The sequence below is a fragment of the Gekko japonicus genome, unplaced genomic scaffold (assembly GCF_001447785.1).
Source record: "Gekko japonicus isolate JY-2015 unplaced genomic scaffold, Gekko_japonicus_V1.1 scaffold2212, whole genome shotgun sequence".
NCBI lineage: Eukaryota > Metazoa > Chordata > Lepidosauria > Squamata > Gekkonidae > Gekko > Gekko japonicus.
In genome coordinates, this window is record NW_015160289.1 from 203,668 (window position 1) to 222,633 (window position 18,966).

The 18,966-nt window shown below is 43.6% G+C and overlaps 1 protein-coding gene across 1 annotated transcript in view; it reads left to right on the top strand.

Annotated features, from left to right (window-relative positions):
* Positions 1-18,966, top strand: part of ARNT2 (aryl hydrocarbon receptor nuclear translocator 2) — a 144,753-nt gene that overhangs the window by 88,779 nt on the left and 37,008 nt on the right. The window contains exons 11-13 of the mRNA XM_015415830.1: positions 2,429-2,580; positions 16,022-16,094; positions 16,950-17,073. Coding sequence (XP_015271316.1) covers positions 2,429-2,580; positions 16,022-16,094; positions 16,950-17,073 — 349 coding nt within the window. The remainder of the gene's footprint in view (positions 1-2,428; positions 2,581-16,021; positions 16,095-16,949; positions 17,074-18,966) is intronic.

Below are 18,966 nucleotides of genomic sequence, written 5' to 3' on the forward strand. Positions count from 1 at the left end.
AGAAACATGCGAGCATATGGAAGCAATTCTGGGCCTAGATTTGGGTTTTCCAGAACACTGCAGATCTGTAATCGAAATTCATGTCTTTGTTGGACAAATTGATTCTGATTGATCTTGGATGTAGCATGGGATTGTTTATGCCAAGCACTTTGGCCTGTTTCCAGTTGCACTTTCCAGCTGTGGTTTTCAGGATATTTAGCACCAGGGAGTCCTATCACTTTGGCCCTGTTCCTGGAATTCCAGGTTTTCCTGGGCTCCTTCTTTTCCAGTGAATAGCTGGTGGCTGTTTTAATGGGTACAGAAGGATGCGTGGAATCTTTCCAATTGGTCCCATTCATTCTGTAGTCTTGCCAAGAATGGACATTGCATATTCAGAAGACTTATCTGCAAACTTCCTGGATCCCTGTTCATTCTCTTGAACGCACACATGAAGGTGACACAGGATCAGGCTGTTGGGCCCATCACGGCCAGTCTTGTCTACTCTGATTGGCAGCGGCTCTCCAGGGTCTCAAAAGCAGAAGTCTTTCCCATCATCAACTACCAGCTACTTTTAACTGGAGATGCCAGATGAAATGCTGTACCATTGCCTGACTTAAAAGGCCAATTTGCAGGAGTTTCTTTTTCAGAACACAGGGAAGGCAGGAGACTCCCCCTCCTTTTTTCCCTTCCATGGACCTGTTCAGAAACCTTTTGCCATATTTTGATACATAGCTGTAAATAAGAAATTTTATCCTCCCAAATAAAACACACCACTGATACACAGGCAGGCAATGAATATCTCATGCTTTTTCTGTATCTGTGATTTGTGTCTGTATGTGAGTACATGCACTCTTTTAAAACAAAGAACATGAGCTTTTTCTCAGCAGGGATTTGCAGGGGTCATTTTCTGCCAGAGCGCCCCGGAGCGGTGCTCCAGCAGTAAGGAGCCCAGGCCCCGCCCCCGCCCACGGAGAGACCCAGGGAGGGGAGGGATTTAAATGCCTGGATCCCCTGCCGATCTTCTCCAGGTGCCCCAGGTGCCTCCAGGTTATTTGCGGATCGGGCAGGGGACCCAGATATGTCTGCCTCCCTGTCCTTCCCATCTCCAGCCAGCCTGCCGCGGTGGGTTGGCTGGAGACGGGAAGGACAGGGAGGCAGACATACCTGCTTCTCCCCTGAGCTTCTCTTCTTTTGCAGAGAGACTCGGGGGGGGGGGATTTAAATGCCCTGGCTTCCCTGCCCAATCTTCTCCAGGTGCTCTGCAGCTGCAGCGCACCTGGAGAAGATTGGGCAGGGAACCCAGTCATGTCTGCCTCTCTCCCTGAGCCTCTCTGCTTTCGTGGACTCAGGGAAGGGGGGGGGGTTAAACTCATTTGCATATGCCTTAACTCATTTTAAACATGCCTGCCCTTTGTCAGGGGGTGTGGCATATGCAAATGACTTATGCAAATGAGCTCCTGTGCCTCTTTTTCTAGGAAATGACCCCTGGATACTGTTGCAAGACTCACTGTTGTGCAGTAAGCAACTGAGAAGGAGACGGTTTAGAAATAGCCGACCTGATCAGGAACTATTTGGGGCAAGACCAACTTGAGAGGGAGTTGGCTGACCCTGGCCAATTTCCAATATCTTTGTTTCCTGCAAAGGGTAGGAAAATTACACCCAAATGAACTGTTTGGAAGCCAAGAACAACAAATGAAATTTGTATCAAAAGTTGCAGAGGATGGCTGTCTAGTTATCACTGGAAAACCCTTCATCTGAGCATTTACATACAAGCTCTGTTTTATTTATAATCGCCCTTTTGGGTGTGGTGGGAGAAAGGATGTGGCTCATCTTATTGTTCTGGGAAATGTAAAAGTATGTTTCTCCTTCTCACTTGTGCCTTTTCCCTTTGTAACTAGGGATTAAAGTTCTCCAAGCTGACCAGTTTACAGCAGATTTCTTAATCAGCTAGTGGAGAGCCACTATGGTGCGGTGTTACAGACAGATATTTGCATTTGGACCATGGGTTTGATCCAATCACAATCTCTCAGCCTGACCTACAGTACAGGTTTCTTGCAAAAATGACCCCTTAAATTTAATAGTTCAGGATGCTTGCTGTCTTTGATGTTGATGGTTTTTATTGGATTATTTGGGAGAGGTCAGTTTTAGAATCTGATTTAGAGAGAGTTTTTAGCTTGATTACAGTGACTAAAATGCTGTGAAACTTTAATCAGTGAAAAAAGTCTGCATCTCCTCCGATATGGAGTGACATTAAAAAATCTGGAAAACTGTGTTAATGAAGAGTCTTAGCTATTATGTAACGTCCGCTCTAGGCAGATGTCTAGCAGTGACTGTAGCTGATTAGTTGAGAAATGGTTTGGAAAAGTAAATGGGACATGATGCATCCATGTGTCATCTTGGTCACCTTGCCACTTTCTCCCATTGCTGATTTTTGCCATGGCTTCCACAGGTTGTTAAGCTTAAAGGTCAGGTCCTTTCTGTGATGTATCGTTTCCGTACCAAAAATCGGGAATGGATGTTAATCCGGACCAGCAGCTTCACGTTCCAGAACCCTTACTCGGATGAGATTGAGTATATCATCTGCACCAACACTAATGTCAAGTACGTGCCTGCAAAGCTATCCCACTGTCTCTCCTGCTTCCTTTGTTTGTCCTTTGTTTTTTGAAAAGATGCTGCTCACTGAAGCTGTTCAATAATTATAATTACAAGGAAACAGAATTGCTGCATTTTGGTAACTTTGACATACTTTAGGAGCTCTGTGCATTAAAGAAATAAGTGTATGGATAGATGGGGTTGGATTCAGTGTCAGTTTCTCATGATAGAAGTGGACATCCCCCCTCCCCCCCTTCTGCCATAGCCCAAAATGTTATGGGGTGGGGATTTTTCAGGGACACCAGGAACAGCATGAGAAGGGAGGTGGAGGTCAGCCGTGGGAGGAAGGATCACTGAAAATGGCCTCTCTCCTTTTCATCTGTGGAACCCCTTCGTTGGATGCAAGTCTTGGAGTTTTTCTGTGCTGTAATGCACTGACCTCGTAGCCCTACATGCTGGGTTCCGGGCCCATCTAAAACCCTCCACTGCCACTGCCACCTTCCTCTCATCCTGTCTTTGCCCACTGCTCCAAGGATGAATACAAACAAATAACCAGTGCTTGTAGAGAGAGAGTTAGGAAAGCTGAAGCACAGTATGAGCTTAGGCTAGCGAGAGACGCTAAAAACAACAAAAAAGGTTCTTTTCTTATGTTCAAAGTAAGAAAAAGAGCAAGGACATGGTAGGCCTATTGCAGGGCCAGGAAAGTGAAATTGTAACAGGTGATGAAGAGAGGGCAGAACTGCTCAATTCTTACTTTTCCTCAGTCTTCTCTTGCAAGGGAAACAGTGCTCAACATGGCAAAAATAGAACACATGATGAGGGAATGGAATTGCAGCCTAGGATTGACATAGGGGTAGTACATAAACACCTAGTTTCTTTAAATAAAACAAAGTCTTCATGGCCAGATGAGTCGCATCCAAGGGTACTAAAAGAACTCGTGGATGTAATTTCTGAGCCTCTGTCCATTATTTTTGAGAATTCTTGGAGAACAGGTGAGGTGCCAGAAGACTGGATGCGGGCAAATGTTGTCCACAGATTCAAGAAGGGGAAAAAGGAGGATCCAGGTAACTACCAACCCATCAGCTTGTCATCTATACCTGGGAAGGTTTCAGAATAAATAATCAAACAGACAGTCCTTGACTATTTAGAAAGGACAGCTGTAATTACTAAGAGCCAGCATGGGTTTCTCAAGAACACGTCACACCAGACTTATCTTATCTCTTTTTTCGAGATCAGGGGAATGCTGTATCTTGATTTTAGTAACGCTTTTAGAAGTTTAGAAAACTTATTGAGGGCCAAAAGTTAAAAATATAAGTAGGTATACAAAAGAGTTAGGGTTGCCAAGTGCTTTCTTACCTGGAGCAGGGGACTCACGGGTCGCATCTGGAGCACCCGCCACACACACGTCACCCGGAAGTCACGTCACCCGGAACCATAGAGTTTTCCCTCGGATGACCGTGGCCCCGCCCCCAGCGTGCCCCGCATTGTTACGTCACTTTCGGGTGACAGGCACGTCGGGGTGGGGTTCCCCCCGGGGCCCGATCCGCCGGTGGCGGGGAACGGGCCTCTGGGGCGGGGGTTTCCCCGTCCCCCAGGGGGACTTGGCAAGCCTAAAAAGAGTGTTTATTTCAAAGACATATAAAAACCTTGTAGGGGCCCAAATAAAGCCTCATAAAATGTTCAAAGTTACAAATACACAAAAAAGGACAGTGTATGACCTGATGCGTTTTGGCTCACAAGAGCCTTCTTCAAAGGTCAAATAGTACAAAATACACCAAGCAATAGAGTCCCTGTAACACATGTAAGGGAATTAACAATAAATAAAATAGGACCAAAATTGGAATGTTCCAATATGGAATTGGGGCCACAAATATATCTGGCCTTGTGTCAGACGTAGTTGTATATACTGGAAATAATATGTACCTTCCAGTTTAGGTCCTAAGAGTGCAAATAAAATTGCCTTGTGCCATCAATAAGGTTCCACATAATATACTTGTTGACAAATTGGAAAAATGTGGTTTGGATCCTATGACTGTTAGGTGGATCTGTATAACTGGTTGCTTGTGAATGGTTCCTCATCTTCTTGGAGAGGAGTGACAAGTGGAGTGCCCCAAGGATCTGTCCTGGGACCTATTTTGTTCAACATCTTTATCAATTATTTGGATGAAGGGATAGAGGGGATGCTTATTAAATTTGGAGATGATACTAAATTGGGAGGGGTAGCAAATACAGTAGAAGACAGAGTCAGGATACAAAATAATCTTGACAGGGTGGAAAACTGGCCCAAAACAAATAAAATGAATTTCAAGGGGGATAAATATAAAGTTCTGCATTTAGGTAGGAAAAATCAAATGCATCATTATAGTTTGGGCGAGACTTGTCTTGGCAGTAGTATGTGCAAAAAGGATCTTGGGATCTTAGTAGACCACACACTGAACATGAGTCAGCAGTATGATGCGGTTGCTAAAAAGGCAAATGCGATTTTGGGGTGTATCAACAGAAGTATAGTGTCCAGTTCATGTGAAGTGGTGGTATTGCTTTACTCTGCTCTGGTTAGACCTCACCTAGAGTATTGTGTTCAGTTTTGGGCACCACAGTTTAAGAAGGCTATAGGCAAGCTGGAACGTGTCCAGAGGAGGGCCATGAAGATGGTGAGGGGTCTGGAGACCAAGTCCTATGAGGAAAGGTGGAAGGCAGCTTTATTTAGGACTGCATTTTTATTGATTTAGCTTTTATTATTGGCAGTCCTAATGATAGTTTTAAAACTGTGATTTTATGGGCTTTATAATTGTTATTTTTATTGTCCATTTTGTAGTGTTTTATTTATATTGTAAGCTGCCTTGAGTCCCGCAAGGGGAAAAGGCGGCTAATAAATGTTTAAAATAAAATAAGTAGATTGTGCTCTTCAGGTGCACTCTTCAGTTAGTTTGGCAACTGCCAGACCTAGGGCAGTCTCTGTTGGCAGAGCAGCCCTTTGGGGTGGCTTGCCAGAATGAGTGAGGATGGTGCCTTTCAGGGAGTGCACAAGAGACTGTTGATGTGAGGAGTGAAATAACTGTTGAGAACGCCTTGTTTGGAGGGCTTGACTGTGGTTTTTGTCTGTTTATGTTGCTATACTGTTGTTTGAATGTTTGTTATAATGTTGCCTGTGTGAGAACCTCCTTGAGACTCAGGAGACAAGCAGGATGGAAATGTTTTAAATAAAATAAATTTAGATGAAACTGTCTGTTCAAAGAAAACCAACCCAGTTAGCAAAAGAAAAAGAAAAAAGGCTCAATATATCTGCTGTAAAATCATCTGCAAGGAGAAACAATGTACAAGCAGGCCAAACCTAGTATAAAAGGGAAGTGAGGGCAAGTGTTCTTCAGGTTGCCCCCTGCTATTTCTGGGGGATCCCCCTGTCAACCAGCAGCAGCATTTCAGAGGACATTTCAGGCTGCTGGGGACAGGGTTACAGTCTCATTCCACTGTGGGAAATCTCTTCAGTCAGCAGAAATTCCCACAGATACAGCCCACTGTTTATCGTAGGGCAACCCTCGATGTTCCCTGTGTTTCTGCCTTGCTGAGACACTGTCTGTGATTTTCCAGTAGAAAAGAGCAAGAGTCCAATGGCACTTTAAAGACTAACAAAATTTGTGGCAAGGTATAAGCTTATACCCTGCCACAAATTTTGTTAGTTTTTCAGACGCTGTTGGACTCTTGCTCTTTTCTACTGCTACAGACAAAATTGATCTGTAATTTTCCGGGTTAAGAAACAGCAACCCCAGGAGGGAACAGAACAAACAGTGTTTGGTTAAGTGAAGCTCAGTTAGAAGTTCCCTCATCTGCCCTTGTAGGAAGATCACGTGGATTCCCAAAACCAGCACAGAACTGTATGCTTCCCATTTGATGCCGCCTGCATCCTGTGATCTAAAACTACAGGCAGCTTCATGCTTTCCCCAAGGAAGGCAATTCACACATTGCAAGGCAATCAGCTTGAGTGCTCCTGTGAACCATCCTTTTAATGCAGAGACTTCTGCTAGTTTATTGTTGGGCTTATCTAAATACTAGCCAGAGTCCAAACCCAAGCATTTTCACTGAGCATTTTCACTTAATGCTTTTCTTTGAGACTTTTGTATGTAAATAATTGGGCAGGGGTTATTTCATTTTGTTTTATACAGGGTGTTACCTCCCTTGGGAAGGGATGCCTTTAAAACGAAAACTGATGAATATAAAGCTGGTTGAGAAATGAATTCAGTCAGTGAAAATGGTTTTGGGAGGAGAACTGTAGGGGGCTCCAGTGATGACATTTTGTGGTTGTTTTTGTTTTACGTTACTTTCCAACTTCATATAATCTGTTTTCCAAACTTGGTTTCAAAGCGGAAAGACCACCAAACATTAGGTTCAAATGTTCACTTTATTTCCATGCCAATAAAATAAAACAAAAATCCAAGTTTGTTTTGAGCACAGCTGTCCAAAAAGAACTTCCTGGAGAAGTAAAGTATTTTAACTTGGGTTTCGTTTCAGAGCAGAGCTTCCCCCATTCAACTTGGCCTTCCCATTCAACTTCCTGTCTTATTAACGTTTTTGTTTTTTTTTACTTTCAGGAAAAGAAAATTTGGCAAGTGCATTTATTTTGCTGGCAAGCTAAGTTGTGTTTCAGTGTGCCCTGATGTGCAGGACCCTTGCCTCCTTTTGACATGCACACCAAAGGCCTTGAAAGCCACTTTTTCACAGTATGGTTAGAAACCTGCTGTCTGGCATCCTGTTTCCAGCATGGGCTAGCCAGATGCTTCTGGAAAGCCTGCAAACAGGGACATGCAGGCGTCCTTGTTCTCCCTAGCACCTTGTATCCAGAGGTAGACTGCTTCACAATTGGGAAGTCACTGTTGATATCTGCATCATTAGAAAAAAGCAAGAGTCCAGTAGCACCTTAAAAACTAACAAAATATGTGGCAGGGTAGGAGCTTTCGTGAGTCACTGCTCAGTTCTTCAGATATCTGTTAGTCTTTAAGGTGCTACTGGACTCTTGCTTTTTTCTACTGCTACAGATAGACTAACACGGCTACCCATCTTTGTCTGCATCATGGATACATCGAATTCTCTTTTGAAGAAAGCCAGTGGCCATCAACACAACTTGGGGCAATGAATTCTGTATACCAGTACAGGTTTCTTGCTCTCTCCAGCTGCCTTCAGATATTACAGTCCACACTAACCAGGAGACCGGCAGATCCTCCCTGTACACGTGATCATCATGCTGTTTGAAAAGGGCAATGTGTCATTTTTCAGCTTCAGTACAGGCAAAATCAAGGTTGCATGTAGGATCTACAGAGGCTGTATAGGGGTGTGTTATGTGCCATCCCCTCACATCTAACTTACAGTAACCCTATGAATGAATGACCTCCAAAGTATCCTATCATTAACTGAAGGCCATGCGGCTTTCTTTATGGAGTCAGTTCATCTCATGTTGGGTCTTCCTTTTTTTTTACTGCCTTCAACTTCTCCTAGCATTATTGTCTTTTCCTATGAATCTTCTCTTCTCATAATGTGACCAAAGGATGATAGCCTCAGTTTAGTCATTCTAGCTCCAAGGGAGAATTCAGTTGTTGTTTTTTTCTAGAGCACAGAGTCTTGTATACATGTACAAAATCCATGCATAGCCCTTTCAGAATGTGCTCCTGATTGGTATGATTAGCAGCCTCCTGGTACACATGATTGTAATGTCTGAAGATTCTGTCTGTCTGTCTGTCTGTCTGTCTACCTAACTTTCTGGTTCAATGTTTCTGGCATAAGGATATTCAAGGCAGCTATACTATTAAGATCAACAATTTAAGACAATATAAAGGAAAACAATCAAATTAAAACAAGTTATTTTAACAAAAGCACCTGATCTCAATTGAGGGGTTTTTTTTTAAACCCTGACTCCAAGTACTTGTTCAGGACATCTACTTCTTCACCTGATAAAAAGAAGTACAGCTGTGTGTCATCGATATATTGGTAACCCCTCTTTCCCACAATATGACCTCACCCAGCAGTTTCAGGTAGGTGATACATTATATAGGGCATAAGAGAGGTTCCTGAGGAAATCTATGACATAAATGAAACAGGGAAACAGGAAAGAGAAGTAATCCTGCCCTGCTTCCCTGTCTACCTTCTGGAACCTGGCTGAGCAGAAGCACTGGAGCATTGTGTCTCAGGCTGCCATGGTTAAAAGTTTGAAAAGCATCCCAGAGAAGGAGCAAGAGGGTCACTTTCTCTCATCATGCTCCTGATATGGGTTGGTAGAGGTCCTCAGTTACCGTGACCAAAGCAATTTCAGTCTTATAACCACACTGAAATGAGTTTAGATAATCAGTTTTGTCCTGACCTGGATAGCCTAGGTAAGCCCAATCTCATCAGATCTTGGGAGCTAAACAAGGTTTGTCTGTCTGTCTGTTTGTTTGTTTGTTTGTTTATTTATCACATTTATATCCCGCCCGTCCTGTAAACGGGCTCGGGGTGTGTGTGTGTCACAACATTTTGATAAATACAGTAAAATTTAAAACACATTAAAACATATAAAATCAATAGTTATGCTTGCTGTAGGGAGAATCCGGCCCATTGATGCAATTAGGTATGGCCGGTTATCAGTAGGTGGGAGACCGCAACCGGGGGGGGGGGGGCATTTGGGGCCCGCTGCCAAAGGCCTGGTGGAACAGCTCCGACTTGCAGGCCCTGCGGAATTGCATAAGATCTCACAGGGATCTCAATAGGGAGCATGTTCCACCAGGTGGGGGCCCGGGCAGAAAAGGCCCTGGTCGAGGCTAGGCGGATGTCCTTTGTGCCAGGGATCACCAGGAGATGTTGACTCTCAGAGCGTAACACTCTCCGAGGCGTATATGTTGGTCCCTTAGGCCATATAAGGCTTTGAAGGTTTCAACACCTTGAAACGTATCCTGTACTCAACTGGCAGCCAATGCAGCTGACACAGCGCATGCCGAACGTGAGCCCGCACAGGCGTCGATGTCAGCAGGCGCGCTGCCGCATTTTGTACCAGCTGTAATTTCTGGATCAGCTTCAAGGGTAAGACTGCGTAGAGCGAGTTGCAATACTCAAGCCTGGAAGTGACCATTGCATGGGTCACCGTAGCTATGTCCTGGGGGGAGAGATAGGGCTTCAGTAGCCTGATCGACCTAAGATGGAAAAATGCAGATCTGGCGACTGCAGCATCCTGGGCCCCCATAGATATCCAGTGTTACTCCCAGGCTCTTCACCGACTGGGCCAGCACCAGAGGTGTCCCTTACAGTGTGGGAAGCCTGGCGCCCACCTCCAAACCCCCACGACCCAGGTACAGGACCTCCATCATCTTTGGCCCTGGGTAGCACTTGGATGGGAGACCAACAAGGAAGTCCAAGGTTGCTATGTAGAGGCAGGTAATGGCAAACCATCTCTATTCATCTCTTGCCTTGAAAAAACTATGGGATCGACTCAAATGTCTAATAGATTTTCATTAATTACTTTTTAGCAGTTGAATGTGGAACCTTGAAACCTTTAATCTGGTTGATGTTCCTGGAGAGATGGGAGTCCTTTGGCTAGTCAAGCTTGCATTTGGCCATGACAGGCACAGTTTCATGGTTCTCTGAGGCTAGTGGAGCCTAGGGAAACAGAGTGGAGGCAGGATGGTCTAGCCGTGATATCTTCAGCACTGCTACCGGCCATGTTTATGATAGGCTGGTTTGCACATTTCGTGAATCCTCAAAAGTGCTTCCTAGGGTTGCCATGTTACATCAATTAGCCTAACCAGTTATTTGACAAAACCCATTTAAATTTATTAAAATTATGCCCTAATTAATCAAAGTGTGATTTATTTAAAAAATAGTTTTAATACCAAATGTGTACACATTACATACATCACATTAGCATACATACATACATCACAGTAGCAAAATTCTGCTTAAAATTATACAACACCTGACAGTAACCATTGAAAGGAAATTACCAGATGTTCAATCCGGCTTTCAAAGGGGGTGTGGCACTCATGACTGTATAGCAAATATTCACTGGATCATGGATAAATCTCATGAATATCAAAAGATTATCTACTTATGCTGTGTCAATCATGACAAACTGTGGAGAACCCTACAAGACCAGGGGGTGCCAGCACATCTGGTCAAGTTGATACAGTCATTGTACACAAACCAGGAAGCCATTGTGCAAACACTGTAGAGAGATACTGATTGCTTCAAGATAGAAAAAGGAGTACGACAAAGTTGCATTGTTTCACCTTTCCTATTCAAGATGTATTCCGAAGCAATCATGAGGAAGTTAGAGCTGGAAGAGTCAAAAATCAGGGTAAAGATTAGAGGAAGGAATATCAACAATCTTTGATTTGCTGACAACACAACCCTCCTCTCAGAAACTAAAGAAGACCTGGAATACCTGATCAAGATAATCAAAAAGAAAGTGAGAAGTTTGGCCTCTTCCTAGACATCAAAAAGACCAAGTTCATGACCACTGAGAAGAATAGAAATGTCAAAATAACAGTGATGATGAAGAGATCGAATGTGCGGAAGAATTTACTTTCTTAGGCTCACAGGTCAACCAAAACGGTGAATGCAGTCCAGAAATAAAATATTGACGAGAATGGTCAACTCTGGGACTTGCTCCTGTGAAGCCACTGGATCATTGGATCCTTAAGAGGAGTTCAGGGGCTCCCGAACTCCAATGAGCTCTCCGGAGAGGAGCTCATGGCAAGGGGCTTGACTCGGACTCCCTGCGAGCAGCAGCAAGTGGGTGGAAGTCTGAGACCGCCTCCAGCAAGATCTCAGTGAGAGTGTCCATGGTAGCCATGGACGTGAAGTCGTGACTCCTGGGACGGGGGGGAAACAGAACAAAACAATACAACAATACAACAAAACAATACAAGAACCCTAACTGCAAGATTACTAGGAACGTTTCCACTGATTAAACAGTTTGTAAAGAGGGAAAAGAAAGGGAGGGATGAGGAATCTTCCTTTCCCCCCTCTACTTCTCTAAAGTGGCTAAGAAAAGAAGAGAAAGGACCTTTCTTAATAAATTTATTGGGCTAAAGAAGATAAGGTTGATGTCTGAGACGAAATTTGTGAAACAGATTTATAAATGTGATATCATTACACTTTCGATTACAAAACCATATTGTGGATTTTAAATCTTTGGAATACTGTAATAAGCATCAGATTCTATATTATTGAAATAGAAAGCTATCTTCCCTGGAATTATAACTGAGCCATAAGGATCCATAGAAAGACATTTAATTTGGATTATAAATATATCTTATTATCTGGACCATAAACTAAAATCAAGAAGAAAGAAGGAAGAATTAATGAACTATTAAGCGTATATTTTTAACTTTCATTACGTCATTTCCTTATAACTCATTGTGTATATTTTTGCAGTTTGTTGAAAATTGTAAAGCATATTATGTTCTGAGGTTCTTGTAAACAACTGACAAGTCTGTATTACAACTAAATGATAAGACTGTCTGCTTTGCCTGGGAACCCTCTTGTTTTTAATGTAATTGGGTAAGCATAGAAAGCTCTGTGATTGTAGAGATTTTATTGACAGAGAGCTGGAAAGATTCTCTGTTTTTAACATAATATTTTTAAATGGTTGGAGTAGAAGAAGGAAAAATGTTCTAACACTAATAGTTACAGATCTCCAACTTTTTTTCTACAGCAGAAGATCAGCCAGCTGAAAGAGCAAACTGACATGGCATACATCTTTGTGAGAGATATGGATACAAAAAATACAGATGAAGTCTGCAAGCAAAATGATATGGCCTACCGAACGAACCCAACGTATACAAAAAGAAACAAAATGTTTGGAGAACTGAATGTGAGATTATATGAAAGAATGACAAGAGATGGAATCTTTATAGCAGAAAATGAAATTTTCCTTCAGAGAGAGAAAAATAAAGAATATATGGAACCTCAAATCATCCAAAGAATTGAATATAGAGGGCTACTTCCAGAAGCTATTTTCCTTACATACAAGGGGAAAAGACACAGAATTAAGACTTTAAAACTTAAGAGGAGAAACCAGAAAATGAAGAAGAGGATGAAATCCTACAAAAATGGTTAGAACTTTCTGGATATGTGAGATTACACGTACTTTCAAGAGAAGAAGGTCAAAACCCTTTGGACCAGAGAGACTATACAATTTATCAAGATCTTATAAATTGGACTGACATATAACCAATTTGAAAGGAACGGGAACTTATTTTAGATCAATTGCAAAAGAATATACATAAAAATAAGGTGGAACATGGAAAATAGATATTTAGATATTGTATGAGATATATTTAATGATGAAATGGAACCCCCCCAATCTGTGTATGTTTGTTTGTCTTAATTTAAATAAATAAATAAATAGTTATTTTTTTTAAAAAAAAAAGCACAGCACAGTTAGGTCTCACAGCACATTCAGTTGCTAGGCTGACGTCCTTGCTCTTCCATATTTGATTCATGCTTATGCATGAACTGAATATGGAAGAGCAAGGACATCAGCCTAGGAACCGAATGCAGATTAGTCTTTGCTATTGTGTTCCCCATAGCTACCTATGGCTGCGAAAGTTGGACCATGATGAAGAAAGACAGGAGGAAAATTGACTCATTTGATCTTTGGTGCTGGAGAAGGCTTCTGCGCATTCCTTGGACAGCAAAAGTAACAAACAAACAAGTTTTGGAGCGCATAAAACCAGACATGCTATTGGAAGGAAAAATCACAAAACTGCGACTGACTTATTTCAGCCATGTCATGCGGAAGAACTCACTAGAAAAAGCAATTATGCCTGGATTGGTTAGCGGCAAAAGCGGCAAAAGGAAACCAGCATGAGCATGGAACAACTCAAATAAACAGTGCAAAATTGGAAAACATGGAGAGAGCTGGCTCATAGAATCGCCAAGAGTCAAACACAACTGAATGGCAAACAACAACAACATGTACAAAAGCTGGAGGTGAAGGATACCATTTTAGAGGAGGCATTCTTCTTGCATGCTGAAGGAAATCTCTCTTCTATGAGATGAAATTTGTAATAGGAAGATATATGATAATTTGGAAGAGGCATTCCTCCTGTTGTGCACAGGAGAGAGTGTCTCTTATAGTACAAAAATGGCAGCAACTGTGCTACCTAGCAACGGAGTGCACCTTTTTCTTTCTTTTCCCCTTTAGAATTGTTTGTTTATTCATATGTCAATTTATGCAGATCAAGAAAGATTCATGAACTCATGATTTAACTAATGAATTAACTTGCGATTTTGTGCAGTATCAACAGAAGTACAGTTTCCAGATCACACGAAGTTTTGTTTTTTGGGTTTTTTTACTCTACTCTGGTTAGACCTCACCTAGAGTATTGTGTTCAGTCTGGGGCACCACAATTTTAGAAGGATACAGACAAGCTGGAATGTGTCCATAGGAGGGCAATCAAAATGGTGAGGGGTCTGGAGACCAAGTCCTATGAGGAAAGGTTGAAAGAGCTGGGAATGTTTAGCCTGGAGAGGAGACAACTGAGAGGTGATATGATAACCATCTTCAAGGACTTGAAGGGCTGTCATCTAGATGATGATATGGAGTTGTTTTCTGTTGCCCCAAAAGGTTGGACCAGAACCAACAGGTTGAAATTAAATCAGAAGAGTTTTTGGCTAAACATTAGGAAGAACTTCCTGACAGAGCAGTTCCTCAGTGGAACAGGCTTCCTCAGGAGGTGGTGGATTCTCCTTGTTTGGAGGTTTTTAAACTGAGGGATGGCCATCTGACAGCAATGTGGATTGTGAATTTAGGCAGATCATGAGAAGAGAGGGCAAGTGGGGTTGCATCAGTGCTTAGTTCTTGTGGCCCTTTCTTACATGCCCAGGGAAATGCTGATTGTCACTTTTTTCTCCAGGCCAGTTTGGCTGGAGATACTGGAGGTTTTTTGTCATTTTCTGGGTGTGGAACAGGGGTCACTGGGGGTGTGTGTGTGGGAAGTATTTGTGAATTTCCTGCCTTGTGCAGGGGGTTGGAATAGATAATCCTGGCGGTCCCTTCAAATTCTATGATTCTGTGAATCGAGCAAGATTTCTCAAATTGGGTGACAGCTCTAATGCACACCCAAGATGATTAGACCATTCATGTGGACTTAACAGGTTCCAAACTGAACTGTCTGCTGGCATTTTCCTTCTGCCAAAGTACCTGACACCAGACTCAGATGATGTGTCTGCATCTAAGGAATTTGTAGAGCCATTTTGATGATTTTACTGCCTTTGTCTGATTCATTTCTCTTCTCTCTCATTGGATGTGTCAGTTTCCTTTGAAGTGTGTTCGGTAGTTACTATACATGTAATTCCCCCACCCCAAGTCCTCGTAATTGGATTAAGGCAATCTCCTGCAGGGGGCTCTTACACATTCAGATTGCTTTATTACTTTCTTTTGTATGTTTTTTGAAGAAGTCTACAGAAGGGAAAAGTCTGAAGTTACATGCTGGAGGGGAGTTGTAGCTTATCCAAAATGTTGTATAAACTGAAAAAATATATCCATTTATTGCTGCAATACCTTTGCTATGGGGAATGATTAGTAGCTGGAGAGCCATTGGGACCCTGAAGCTTCCAGTGCTCAGATATCTGAAGTGGTGGGAGCTGCATTTCTATGAGTGTATTTAGGAATAAAGCCATAGCACTTATTTGAGGTGGGGGGGGGGGGGGGATACATACTGCTCTCAGCATCTCTGGAATTCATTGTTCTGGCCTTGATTATTTCTGATTGATGTCTGCTGATGAAGGTCGGGGGTGGGGAGAAGCAGTTCTGCCACATGAATCAAGAACAATTAGATCAGTCAGAGAGGCAGCAGAACCATCTACTTCCGGGGAGGTTGCCCATTGCATCTCTGCATGAGTCACCCGTTCCCAGTTAGAATACATATACCAGGATGGATTACTGCAGAAGCACAGTGCTTGCTCTTTTAATGGGTTATTCTGCAGTGTTTTTATACACTTAGTTGGGCAGCACCGAGCAAGGGCCTGGCAGCCTTATCCAACTGAGGGAGGTCAGCAGATCGGGGGGGGGGGGTCTGTAGTGGGCTGGTAGCATAGGATTGGGTCTCTAAAGTCATGTGATTCACCAGGGCCAGGTGACAGCATTGTGGCTTGAACTGCCAGCCATTTCCTTTGCTCACCAGCAGGAACAAAACTCTGGTCAGCTTGGCAGTGCCTAGCAGTGCATTAGCAGCAGCTCCTGCTATGTGCTCCTATTTACAATAAATGCATGTTGCAGCCTTCCACCTGTGTTTCCGTGGTGTCTACTACTCCATCCTAGAATTATGGTGCTCCATCCCTGATGGGTGCCCAAGAACCTGGATGTCAAGTTGGGTTGCCAAATTGCAAGCCAGCCAAGCTTTCCCATTCTCTGCAAAGTGCCACAGTTCCAAAGGGGAAAATGCAGCTTGAGGCTTCTTTAACTAATTCCCTTTCCTGTTTCCAGGCAACTTCAGCAGCAGCAGGCAGAGCTTGAAGTACACCAGAGAGACGGGCTGTCATCGTATGACTTATCTCAGGTGCAGCAAACCTGGCTAGCTGACCTCTTTGGATTTTGTAGGCCAGAGTTGGTGGTGGAAACGGAACAAGGGTTTAGTGTGTTGAACAACTCTTGGGTGTGCCTCTGAGTTACTATGTGACCAACAGTAATTTGCTGCTACGTCTTAGCTTCACACTCCTGCTAAAAAGCAAAGTAGGGGCTACCCCATAATCCCTTGCATTAAAAAAGAACACTCTGTCCAGTTCTTTCTGGCCAAGAGGACCAATCAGTGTAGTTGTCCATACTTGGAAGAGCAGTGGAATGTGTTTGATACTTGTATGAAGGGGATAACCTTATTTCCAGGATCACAGATATGCTGGACCCTGTGATGACTGTATGAACTGTCTGCAGTTCCTTTGTCTCTAGGGCCAGTTCAGAATATTTTGTGGCCCGAAGCAAGGTGGGTCCATTGCTTCCTCCTGTGCTGCTGCCAGCCAGATCCAAGCTGAACTATTCTGGTGCTACCACAGGGCCTTAGTTTGGATCCGGTCTCTTGCTTCCTGCACTGTCACTGATGTGCAGGACTAAGTGAGCCCCTTTAGTGCTTTGGCGCATTTCTCTTTGTGCTCCCCCAACAGCTGCTTGTGTGGTTTGGCCAGAGAACCGGTCTGCTCCACTGGCCAGGTACCAGAGCACTGGGATCCAGAGACTGGCCCACAGGACACTGGTTTCAGGCCCTCCCTGTTCATCTGAAGAGGCCAGAGCATTAATGTTGCCTGTAAAGAAATGTACATTTGTTGTTGAAGTGAACTTGGAAGGTAAATTTCAAAAAGGTGGGTGGAAGTTTACACACCAAGGGGAAGTATGACTTGTTTCTCTGTACCTCTTGTGGTAGGTACCTGTTCCAGCTATACAATCGAATGTTCATGAGAGTGGGAAGCCTGTTGAGAAGCCGGATGCCATCTTCTCCCAGGAGAGAGATCCAAGGTTTGCTGAGATGTTTGCCGGCATAACGACTTGTAAGTGAACTTCTTTCCTGTTAAGATTGTCTGTTGGTACTGTTTGTGATCCTTGATGCTGACTTTTAAGTGCAGGTGCTTCTTAAACAGACAACTATCTCTCCAAAAAGACACAGTGTGTGTGTTTGTGTGTGGGGTCCAGAAGTCCTCTAAGGAGGCTTTCTCCAACTTACATGGCTCTTCCTCCTCTGTACGAGACATTTAATTTAAAGGAAGACTCCTTAGATTGGGGGAAGGCTTAAAACTTAAACTAAAAGGGAAGGTGGGGTATAAATCTCTCCTTATATATAATTGAATAGTGGGTGCCAAAGTTCTAATTCTAAAATGCACTCCCTTAGTGTATGGCTGATGGCACTGCTCCTCAGCATATATCGCCACCAATCAGAAGGCAAAGCCCGGGTCCCGCCCACACCACAACTGCTGCGACAACCTGGTCTTTTGCATATGGAAGCTGATTGGACTTCAGTCCATTCCACACCTCAAACTCCCCCCCCCCCGCAAGGCAGTTGGAATTTTCAGTTGCATAACATACCTCATAGGGGAGAGGAGAATGGGTAACAATGGTTACCACTCTCCAGGTGAGGGCTACAGATAACTCAAACATACAACTGCTCTTCAGGTAGCAGAGTTCAGTCCCTCTGGAGAAAACAGTGGACTCTGTCATTAAACCCTGCTGAGGTCGCCACAGGAAACTGACACTGTTTGCCCAAAGCCAGAGCACTCTCCCAGAGCCTCTTTCTAGATCCCGTTGTATTTATTTCCGCAACGGGCATTATTTCTAGTATTTGAATAAATAAATAAACTTTGTTCAGTGGAAAGGCAGGATAGGGGCAGGATTCCCCCCTCCCCACCTGTGGACCAAATCTCTGTCTTCCAAGCTGAAGTCTTTTTCCCTCCATTTGAATGTTATTGTCTTAGTAATAAATACATGTCCCAGATGTTTGGTAGAATCCTTTTCAGAAACCAAACGCAGCATAATTTTCCTCCTTCCTCCTGGCCCCACTGCATGCCTGTTTCTGACTACAAGCCCCTTCTGATCCCAACTTGCAGTATGCGATCCAGCCGCTCTTAGTCTGATCTGTGCCTGGATGGGCTGCCTCTCTGGAACTCAGTGGAGGAAAAGCAAGGTAGAAATATTACAAATATAAATGAACTGAAGGCCAGCAGAGGGAGGACAAGGAGCACCTGGGCATTCCTGCATCACGCCTGGATCCCACAAGGTCTGAAAGTGTGGGAGCTGTTTGTTAAGAACATAAGAGACGCCAATGTTGGATCAGGCCAAAAGCCCATCCAGTCCAACACTCTGTATCACACAGTGGCCAGAAATACCAGTGCCATCAGGAGGTCCACCAGTGGGGCCAGGACTGTTGACCCCCCCAAGCACCAAGAAGACAGAGCATCACTTGCCCCAGAGCCCCTATCTATACCTTTTGGCTAATAGCCACTGATGGACCTCTGCTCCATATGCTTATCTAATTTCCTTTTGAAGCTGTCCATGCTTGTAGCCGCCGCCACCTCCTGTGGCAGGGAATTCCATGTGTTAATCACTCTTTGGGTGAAGAAGTACTTCCTTTTATCCGTTCTAACCCGACCACTCAGCAATTTTATGGAGTGCCCACGAGTTCTTGTATTGTGAGAAAGGGAGAAAAGTACTTCTTTCTCTACCTGCTCTATCCCATGCATAATCTTATAAACCTCGATCATGTCACCCCTCAGTCGTCGTTTCTCCAAGCTAAAGAGCCCTAAGCGCTTTAACCTTTCCTCATAGGGAAAGTGTTCCAACCCTTTTATCATTCGAGTTGCCCTTTTCTGCACTTTTTCCAAAGCTATAATATCCTTTTTAAGGTGTGGTGACCAGAACTGCACACAGTATTCCAATTGAGGTCGCACCAT